At 40.1% G+C, this 11,633-nt stretch overlaps 1 protein-coding gene across 1 annotated transcript in view; it reads right to left on the bottom strand.

The window, feature by feature from the left end:
* Nucleotides 1-306: 306 nt before the first annotated feature.
* The window catches only part of LOC131902563 (sulfotransferase 2A1-like), a 41,282-nt gene continuing 29,955 nt past the window's right edge, over nucleotides 307-11,633 (bottom strand). The window contains exon 4 of the mRNA XM_059253587.1: nucleotides 307-440. Within this exon, the coding sequence (XP_059109570.1) occupies nucleotides 328-440 (113 nt within the window). The 3' untranslated portion in view covers nucleotides 307-327. The remainder of the gene's footprint in view (nucleotides 441-11,633) is intronic.

Raw genomic sequence — 11,633 nt, 5'->3', positions numbered from 1 at the left:
CAGTTCCAAGACACAAAGCAGGGGGCTTACAGCACATGTAACTGGAACTGCTTGGAAACCAATGCACTCTTCTGACCTCGAAGGAACTGTACACAGAAATATGGACACACACACACACACACACACACACACACACACACACACACACACATACACACACACACTCACACTCACACTTCAACTACCTCCACTACTATTACCACTACTAATACTTCTATCACTTAATACCTAAAAAAACAAAACTCTGCAATTCAATAACAGAATTTATTCTGTACAAAAACAGGAAAATAAACCCCACTCTCCACAATTTTTTTAAGTTTTAAGAATTTATTCCCATGGAAACAGCCCTGGAGGGAAACCGGCCATTTTCTCCTGGAATACTTTATCAAAGGCTTCAGCTTGGGCTACTGTAAAGTGCTTCTTCCAGTCCCCAGCCATGCCTGGAAAATGTTAAGCAGACACATAGATGGGTTAATGATGATCTCAACACTGATCTCAGTCCTTCCTTCACATGCTCTTACCATCTGCTTGACAAGGACCACACAGTTAATAAAGTGGAAGTACCATTGACTTCCTGGAGAACACATCTTATTCCCTTGACATAATTTACATCAGTCCTCTACCTCTGTGGCGATAATGTCCCCTCTTCTCCTATCTCATCATATCAGCTACACACTCTAAGAGCTTCCACACTAGCTCTACCCTTTAGATGTTGAAATTATTCCTGCTTTCCACTACACCTGCTTCCATCACACTGTCCAACCCAACAGAGTTTCTTATCTCAATTATCCAAACAGGTTTCAATTCTTCTTTCTAAATTTTAGTGTTTACTTATAAAAGTTCTGCAAAACATGCAAGCAACTTTTAAAAGATCTCTTAAAATTAAGTTTAATTATATGTGTGTAGGTACACATGAATGCAGGTGCCTGCAGAGCTTTGAGGCATCAGATCCCCTTGATCTGAAGATGCACAATGTTGTGAGCTACATGCCAATCATCTTGATGCTTTCATCAGGTGCAGGAGACCTAGATAATACCAGCTGAGAACATCCCAAGATTTCTGTTTTCAATCAGCATGGTGTCTGGTGATGCATCAAGACCTCCATGATCATTTTCCCATATCTTTTTACCAGACTTTGGTTCTCATCACTCCATTTCATATGTCTTTAGGTTTGACATTAGAGATGACAAATTGTGCAACTGCTCTCATTGAACTGTGTGTCCCTTCTTTCTAGAGTGCTGATGTCTTCCATGTACTCACTTCTTATTCTTTTATTTCCTAGTTTATGCCACTGTGACCACCTCTTCCTAACTTCCCTCCATGTAGAACTCTGCAGGCCCATCCTTGCAGTCTTTTATTTCATAACTGTGACACTTTGATGAATTTCCTTTTTGTAAAGAAGCCTGAAACATGTATCTAATATATTTAAAAAGTAAAATGTTTCTTTCATCACCAAAGGCTTCATTCATCAAATCATATCAGACAAATATACCATATTCAGTATGGAATTGTTGAAAGCATTCATGAATGAGTGAGGGAGGTACTGGCCTTGTTTCCATTTTGCTGATGAGAGAAAATTAGTCTTGAGATGTTACCCAGCATGATGGTGATGGATGTGTACTTTAAGCCAAAAATACTAACAGTAGAAGTCATGGTTTTCCTTATTACTTTGTATTCCTTATGTATCATATAAGTTAACTTTAAATCCCAGTGGTATTATTAAAGAAAATATATGCTGTTCAGAATTAAATGGTAATTATTGATACACCATATTCAAATAATATGCCATTAATTGATATGACTATAAGAGTGTCATCTGTTAAGATGGGAATCTATTGGTATCCATTGCTACTCTCAGCTTTGTTATTTTCTTCATTATTAGAACAAGTTTCTTTATTATTTTCCCACAGCACACCTGGCTCTTGATCAGCCAGACTGGACGCTGAGCTAACAGAATCTCAGTATATTCAATATCACTGCCCACTTGGATTGAATCAGTCCAGATGGGAGAAGTGCATCTTCTAAGCCTATATTTCTCTTCATTTGTTCTTTCTAAAAATCTCCTCAAAGTCTGGCATGTCGCCGGGCGGTGGTGGCGCACGCCTTTAATCTCAGCACTCGGGAGGCAGAGCCAGGCGGATCTCTGTGAGTTCGAGGCCAGCCTGGGCTACCAAGTGAGTTCCAGGAAAGGCGCAAAGCTACACGGAGAAACCCTGTCTCGAAAAACCAAAAAAAAAAAAAGTCTGGCGAGTCAGGGGACAAGATAACCCTAATTCTTGGTGGCTTAACTCTTGTTGGAAAGGAACATCCTCATAGTTCTAGAGGTTGCAGTTCTCACAATAGTTTCTTGTCCAGTCTCCTATGGTTTTTATTGGCCTGCAGATAGTGGGCTTCTCTCTAGGTCTTCTTTCCTATATGTCTCAGACTAATGCCTTCTAAGAACACCAGTAAAAAATGATTCATGGCTCAAGCACTCTGTTTAGAAAACATCCACTGTGAAGAAATGAGGTCCAAAACCTTTGAAGTTTGTCAGAAGACGTTTCCTTTCTCATGTCTTGATTGTGACAATGTCTTTATGAAAGTTCTGTCAACTAAACAGTGGATGAATGGAAATGACCATCTCTCCAGTCTGTAGTTCATGCAGTATATAATATGGAATCATAAGGACCAAAATTGTTTGTAGATAATTATTGCTTGAAGCTTAAACCAGATTCATCCCAACTAGCCAGATGATTGAGTCTCCCAGGTAAAGAGTAGCTCTTCAAGCGGGGTGGTGGTGGTGCATGACTTTAATCTCAGCACTTGGGAGGCAGAGGCAGGCGAATCTTTGTGAGTTCAAGGCCAGCCTGGTCTACAGAGCGAGATCCAGGAAAGGTGCAAAGCTACACAGATAAAACCTGTCTCACTAGAACAACAAGCCCTCCACATGTTCTGACATAATTTAAAGCTCAAAAATTTCTTCACCTTTTCTCAAGAGAACCAAATCATTAGAAGCGATATCTTCAGGGACCAGACTATAATTGGACATGTTATTATCTTTCATGACTTGGAAGGAGCTGTACTTGAGGACCATATCCAGCTCATCTGGCTCTAATTTCTTCCCTAGGAAGTCACAGATCTTCTTTATGGAGCTCTTTGTGTCCTAAAAGAAGAAGAAACAAAAATGAAGGTAATCAATAGAAAGTTCTGAGAGAACAGATGCAGAGATGGGAACTATGGATGGAGGATTAAAAGGGGATATAAAGAAAGAAATGGCAACATAAAATGAGAAAGCATTGAAAGGGGTTTAGGAAAGGTACAGGGAATGTTGAGAGGGTGGGAGTCCCACACCATTTGTATATTGAGTGGGCTTGAAATGTGACTGATCTATAGCCCTAAAAGACAGAGGCTGGAATTTATTCTAGGGAGGAAAGAATATTAGAGACAAGGTCTCATAAAATTGATGCTGTTCTCAAACTTACTTCCTAATGGACAAATTCATTGAATGGCTGATCCTCCTGCTTCCATCTCTGTAGTGATGTGTCCACATGTGTGTGACAACCCACCTACTAAATATACTTGGGATGTTTTTTCTTGAGAGATGATCTGACAATGGAGCCCTGTCTGGTGGGATGGAAGTTGCTCTGGAGACCAGACTGACCTCAAGCTCAAAGAGGTCAGAGATCCACCTACATGCCTTTGCTACCTAAGTGCTGGCATTAAAGGTGTGCACCACCATACCCAACCTGCCCTGTGATGTTCAAAGAGACTTGGAAGAACAATTCTAGACAATGATCCACAGGAAAGAAGGCAATGTGTACTAAGAATTTGAGAAAAGTTAATGTTTACATCATGTAATACTATATCCTATGGGTAAATGAGAATAATACAGTTTTACACTTTCATGAGACTGATCTCAATAATTATTACTTGGGGATACTTCTGGGAGATATTAGTTTGTTTCAAGTTTTACCTCATGCTGTAACTCAGATGGGCATCACATTCACAGTTTTCCTCTTTCAGATACCTGTATTCTGGAATTACAAATGTACACTGCCACAACTGGGTTAATACTATGAAATAGTCACAAGAAGGCACAGTCTTGGATTTGCTTTGAATTCCAGCTCTTTTTCTGGAAGCCTAAAGGTATTATTGTCTGAAAACTTTTATTACATATTTTATCACAGATTCAGTTAATATTTCATGGGAAGGTAAAATCCATGGTAATAACAGAAAAAAATGTGTTGAATGGTTGGACAGAAAACTCATAGGAAACTGCACTACCATGCAACAGAGACATCTTAGTAAGGAAGCTTCCTGGGGAATATTGAATTTTTTGATGAGAAAGTAAAAGATTTTACAGAAGACAAGAGCCTTTTGTATTGCTACTTATATGGAAACTTTCTGTTCCTGCATGATACCATTAAGAGATCAAATTCCTTTTAAATAATTCAATTTTCCTGTTTTTGATGCTTCTTAATATTTTTCATTAAAAATTATTTTTTGACTCCTGCCAGGGAAGCAGATAGGCTGATTGTAGACATTTACCTTTCACTGTGCTCCTCCAGATCCAATTCCTCAGTCTCATGCCCAGTTGTGCCACAGAAAATCTGTGGCAACCCCCCCACACACCTAGAGTGGATTCCACAGATCTTCTAACCTTAGTGCTGCAATTCATTGTACTATCCCAACATCCAACTCCAACAGGCCCTCATTGTGAAACCAGAGACCATTCTGGCTGGGGTGGAGGTAAGCCAACTACAGATCTTCACCTCCCCCTCATTCCTTTAAGTACAATCCCCCAGGGTTACCCCCAGCTCTGTAGCAGAACACCTGCCTCAGCCACCCACATCCCTAGTGGATCTTCCAGACCCCTCCTAACATCCCAACAACAATGCATTGATTTGTTACACACCTCAACTCCATCAAGCATTCCCTGGGAACCCAAAGACCAAGCTGGGCATGGAAGCAGTTGGGCTAAATGCAGATCGTCACATCTCTATTTGTTCGTTCAAATCCAGTCTCCTAGTCTCTTTCTCAGCTCTGTGTAGAACGCCTGCTACAGTCTCCCTTCACCAAATGCTCTTGTTTCATATGGATTACACAAGTCTCAAGTTCCAAAGTTCATTCTCCCTACTCACTGTTTTGTCCTAGCAAATCCTGAAATCCAGAAGACACTCCCTAAGCACCTGCAGGCCACTCTTACCAGGAAAGCAAATAGGCTAACTGCAGATCTTCATCTCTTCCTCCATTCTTCCAAGTCCACTCCTCAGTCTCATTCACAGCTTTATATTGAACCTTCTGCTGTGGCCTGACCTCACTCAGTGTCCCCATTCTCAGGTGACTAACTAAGCAGCTCCTGTGGAAAACTCTGCTCCCTTGCCTCCTGTGGACCTTCTTATGACCCGCTCCTAGACCATCCCCATTCCTAAGTTTTAGCTTTCTATGTCTGGAAACATTTTACCTAGATTCCCCAGTGGCCACACTTATCAGGATCCCAGAAGAATTTCCTACTTGGCAACACACGGCCACCACACTCCTATGTACCAGATAGAGCAACAAAAAATAAGGAAGGAAGCATGAACCCAACAAAGACAAGACTAGATATCAGCATGTAGAATTACAATTTTCCCAATCCCAGATGCCTAGATGCCAACCTAAAAGCACAGTCAATAACATCCAGGACAGTATGTTTTCACTAGATCCCAGTAACCATACTACAACAGGCCCTGAATATTCCACCATAGATACAGAATAAGAAACTGACACTAAATTAGCATATATGAAGATGATAGAGTTCCTTAAAGAGGAAAAGAGTAAATATCATAAAGAAATCTACGAAAACACAGTGGAAGGAAAGGAATAAACCATTCAAGACCTGACAGTAGAAATAAAATCAATCAAGAAAACTCAAATTGAAGGAAATCTGCAAAAGAAAAACTTAGAAACTCAAACAGAAACCTCAGATGTGAGCTTCATGAGTACAATACAAGAAATGGATGAGAAAATCTAAGGCATTGAAGACAAAATAGAAGAAATGGATACCTTTGTCAAAGAAAAGGTTAAATCTAAAAAATACCCATCACAAAACATTCAGGATATCTGGGAAAGTACAAAAAGAACAAGTGTAATAATAAGAATAGAGGAAGAAGATGAAAACCCAGATCAAAGGCACAGAAAATATTTTCAACAAAATCATACAAAAAAATTATCTAACCTAAAGAAGGAGATGTCTATCAGAGTAAAAGAAGCATGCAGAACACCAAATAGGCTGAATCATGGAAGGAAGTGCCTACAGCATGTAAAAATTATAAAAAAAAATCTAAACATAGAGGGCAAGTAATGGATGAATAGTTAAGTGCTGGAATGGTAGGATCAAGTGGGGAGGATGAAAGGAGAGAGACTGGGAGGAGGGACTATGAGGAGATACAGCTAAAATTAAGGGACATTTGAGGGAACATATGCAACCTAATACAGTAGTAACTTTTTTATTTATATGAATGAATACACATAGATATATATGTATGTATATATCTACATATATGTGTGTGTGTTTGTGTGTGTGTGTGTGTGTGTGTGTGTGTGTGTGTATACAAGGACTATCTAAACAATATAACGTAATAATGGGGCATATGGTATCACAAATGGCCATCTCTTGTCACCAAAGGAATTTTCTATTACTGAGATTAGTTTACACCTCATTGAGTTGTTGGCCAAAGAGATCTCATGGGAACTCCTAACAACACAGGCTATAGGTTGCTCTTTACAAACTGATGACAAAATACTGTTGCTGAAGACAACACCTTCATAACTCACTGAACGTGGAGATGCTTGGCTGGTGACTACAACGAGTTTTCATCCCTACTTTCCAGCATCTTTGTTACAAGAATGTACTTTGCACACTATCAAAAAAGAAATGGAAACATGAAGCCAGCCACAAATCCTTTGATCTACAATGGTGTTTGCTGTGGAGCAAACCTTTTCTACACTATGAATATGTATTACTCACATTGGTTAATAAAAAGCTGACGGGCAAGTATCTGGGCAGCAAGTTACATGGGAAAGAGAAACTGAGAATGATAGGATGAAGGAGAGTGGAGTCAGGAGAGATGCCAGCCAGCTACCCAGGAAGCAAGACATGCTAGAAGACAGGTAGAGCCACAAGCCACATGGCATTACATAGATTAATAGAAATGGGTTAATTTAAATGTAAGATTGAATTGATAACAAGCGTAAACTATCAGTTAAACATTTATAATTCATATTCAGCCTCTAAGTCGGTTCTTTGGGACTAGGCAGTTGGGACAGGTAATGTCCCTTTACATATGGTATTCCAAGGTGTGGCCAAAATTTCTCCATAAAACCTGACAAACCTTAAAAAAAGGATCCTAGAGCCCCACCCTCTCACCAAGACAACCATCCCCTGTGGCACTAGTGACCACTGGAGGCATAAGCCCACCCTGGACCAATTGGAAACAGGTAAGGCCCCATCTTAGACTGGGTAGACTAGGTCCCTACCCCTTAAGCCACTGAGGCACACTCTGTGCCCCTCCCCCAAGCCACTGGAGCCCTAGAGACCATCCAGATGCCTCTTCCCCTGCCCCTCACCAAGAAAACACACCCCTGTGACACCAGTGAAAAACAGAGACATAAGCCCACCATGCACCAATTGGGAACAGGAAGCAGGTCCCACTCTGTCAACAATTGGGAATAGCTGTTCCCTGAGACAGAGCCCACTGGTGCTCACTGGACTAAGATCTGCTCCCTGAGACACAGAATCCATCAGAACAGATTGGACCAAGAGCCCAGATTAGATCAAGAGCTCCCATTAGACCAAGAGTATCAATTGGACCAAAAGACGATCCCTCAGACATAGACAAAACTTGCACAGAGTGAAGCAAGATATGGGTAGATGCCAATGCAAAAATACATTTAACAACATAAAAAAAATGTGGCACCAACAGAACCTAGTGGTGCTACATCTGCAAGACCTGAGCATCACAAAGCAGAAGAAACAGAAGAAATCGACCTTAAAAATGACCCTAAGATGACTAGACTGCTACTCACAACTCCAGAGAGGCTACCTAGTAAAGAAGACCCTAAGAAAGACACAGGGATCGCCCAATGACAGAGAAATGGATGAGATCTACATGAGCAAACTGGACATGGTGGGGGGGGATGAAGGGCAAGGGTCAGGGGAAAGAGAGCTTAGGGGAGCGGGAGAACCAGCTGGATCAGAACAGAAAGGGAGAACAAGGAAAGAGATACCATGATAAATGAAGACCCCATGGGAATAAGAAGAAGCAAAGTGCTAAAGGGGTCCCCAGAAATCCAAAGATACCTCCACAATAGACTACTGGCAATGGTCAAGAGAAAGCCCGAACTGACCTACTCTGGTGATCAGATGGCCAAACACCCTAACTGTCATGATAGAACACTCATCCAATGACTGATGGAAGCAGATGCAGAGATCCATGGCCAGGCCCCAGGTGGAGCTCCAGATGTCCAATCAGCGAGAGAGAGAAGGGATTGTATGAGCAAGAATTGTGGAGACCATGATTGGAAAAAGCACAGGGACAAATAGCCAAACTAGTGGAAATACATGAACTATGAACCAAGAGCTGAGGAGCCCCCATGGAACTGGATCAGGCCCTCTGGATAAGCGAGACTGTCAATTAGCTTGAACTATTTAGGAGGCCCCCCAGGCAGTAGGACCAGAACCTGTCCCTAGTGCATGAGCTGGCTTTTGGGAACCTAGGGCCTCTGCTGAGACACTTTGCTCGGCCTGGGTGAAGGGAGGAGGAGACTGGACCTGCCTGGACTGAATCTACCAGGCTGAGCTGAATCCCCAGGAGAGTCATTGCCTTGGAGGAGGTAGGAATGGGGGGTGGGTTGGGGGAGGAGGGAGGACAGGGGAATCCATGACTGATATGTAAAATTAAATTAATTATAATATTTTTAAATTACACGTTTAAAGAGGAAATGAAAAATTCCATTAAAGAATTCAAAGAAAAGACAAACAAAAAATTGGAAGAAATCAATAAATCCCTTAAAGAAAGGCAAAAAAAAAGCAATTAAACAGGTGAACAAAAAAGTCCAAGATTTGAAACCTGAAATAGAGGCAATAAAGAAGATGCAAAGTGAGGGAAGGCTGGAAATGGAAAATCCAAGTAAACAAACAGGAACTACAGATGCAAGCATAACCAACAGAATGCAAGAGATGGAAGAGAGAACCTCTGATGTTGAAGATACAATAGAAGAAATAGATTCATCTGTCAAAGAAAACACTAAAGCCAAAAAAGTCATAACACAAAATATCCAAGAAATTTGGGACACCATGAAAAGACAGAACCTAAGAATAATAGGGATAGAAGAAGGAGAAGAATATCAATTCAAAAGCACAGAAAATATATTCAACAAAATCATAGAAGAAAAACTTTCACAACTTAAGGAAGGAAATGCCTATGAAGATACAAGAATCTTACAGAACACCAAATAGACTGGGTCAAAAAAAAAAAAAAAGAACCCTCATCACATAATAATCAAACCACTAAAAATACAGAATAAAGAAAAAATATTAAGAGCTGCAATGGAAAAAGGCCAAGTAAAATATAGAGGTAGACCCATCAAAATACCACCTTACTTCTCAGTGGAGACTCTGAAAGCCAGAAGATCTGGGACAGACGTTATGCAGACACTAAGAGACCATGGATGTCAACCTAGACTATTATATCCAGCAAAACTCTCAATCACCATACATGGAGTAAACAAAATATTCTTTGATAAATACCTATCCACAAATCCAGCCCTACAGAAAGCACTAGAAGGAAAAATCCATCCTAAGGAAGTTAGACACACCCATGAAAACACAGGCAATAGATAATCCCACACCAACAAATACCAAAGAAGAGAAACACACAACACTACCCACAAAAAATAACAGGAATTAACAATCACTGGTCATTAATATCCATTAATATCAATAGTCTTAATTCGCCTATAAGAAGACATAGGCTAATAGAATGGATATGAAAACAGGATCCATCTTTCTGCTGCAAACAAAAAACACGCCTCAACTTTAAAGACAGACATTACCTCAGAGGAAAAGTCTGGGGAAAGACTTTCCAATCAAATGGACTTAAGAAGCAAGATGGAATAGCTATTCTAAGATCTAATAAAATAGTCTTCAAACTAAAATCAATCGAAAGAGGTCAGGAAGGACATTACATATTTATCACAGGGAAAATCCAACAAGATGAAGTCTCAATTCTGAACATTTATGCCCCAAATAAAAGGGCACCCACATTTGTAAAAGAAACATTAATAAGGCTTGAATTACACATCAAATCTCACACACTAGTAGTGGGAAATTTCAACACCCCACTCTCACCAATGGATAGATCTGCCAGACTGAAACTTAACAGAGAAATAAGGGACCCAACAGAAGTTATGACTAAAATGAACTTAATAGATATCTACAGAACATTCCACCTTAACACAAAAGAATATACCTTATTCTCAGGACCCCATGGAACCTTCTCTAAAATTGACCATATGCTCGGCCACAAAGCAAATCTCAACAGATACAAAAACATTGAAATAACCTCCTGTATTTTATCGGACCACGATGGCTTAAAGTTAGAATTCAACAACATTTACGGAAAGCCTACAATCTCATGGAAACTGAACAATGCCCAAAAGAATCACCACTGGGTCAAGGAAGAAATAAAGAAAGAGCTGGGTGGTAGTGGTGCACGCCTTTAATCGCAGCACTCAGGAGGCAGAGGCAGGTGGATCTCTGGGAGTTCGAGGCCAGCCTGGGCTACAGAGAGGGTTCCAGGAAAGGCGCAAAGCTACACAGAGAAACCCTGTCTCGAAAAACCAAAAAAAAAGAAAGAAAGAAAGAGAGAGAGAGAGAGAGAGAGAGAGAGAGAGAGAGAGAGAGAGAGAGAAATTAAAGATTTCCTAGAATTCAATGAAAGTGAAAGTACAACATACCCAAACTTATGGGACACTTTGAAAGCAGAGCAAAGAGGAAAATTCATAGCACTAAAAACCCACACAAAGAAGATGGAGAAATTTCACACTAGTGACTTAACAGCACACCTGAAAGCTCTAGAACAAGAAGAAGCAAACTCACCCAGGAGGAATCAACAACAGGAAATAATCAAATTGAGGGCTAAAATCAATAAAATAAAAACAAAGAGAACACTACAAAGAACCAATAAAACAAAGAGTTGGTTCCTTGAGAAAATCAACAAGATAGACAAGCCCTTATCCAAATTAACCAAAAGGCAGAGAAAAAGTATCCAAATCAACAAAATCAGAAATGAAAAGGGAGATATCACAACAGACAATGAGGAATCATCAGGTCATACTTCAAAAATCTGTACTCCACCTGAAAGAAATGGGCAATTTTCTGGATAGGTAGCACATACCAAAGTTAAATCAGGACCAGATAAATAATTTAAATAGACCAATAACCCCTAAGGAAATAGAAACAATCATTAAAAGTCTCCTAACCAAAAAAAAAAAAAAAAAAAGCCCAGGACCAGATGGTTTCAGAGCAGAATTCTATCAGATTTTCAAAGAAGAGCTAATACCAATACTCTCTGAATTGTTCCACACAATAGAAACAGAAGGAACATTACCAA

The sequence above is a fragment of the Peromyscus eremicus genome, chromosome 1 (assembly GCF_949786415.1).
Source record: "Peromyscus eremicus chromosome 1, PerEre_H2_v1, whole genome shotgun sequence".
In the NCBI taxonomy this organism is placed as follows: domain Eukaryota; kingdom Metazoa; phylum Chordata; class Mammalia; order Rodentia; family Cricetidae; genus Peromyscus; species Peromyscus eremicus.
This window is presented reverse-complemented; position numbering and strand designations above follow the sequence as displayed.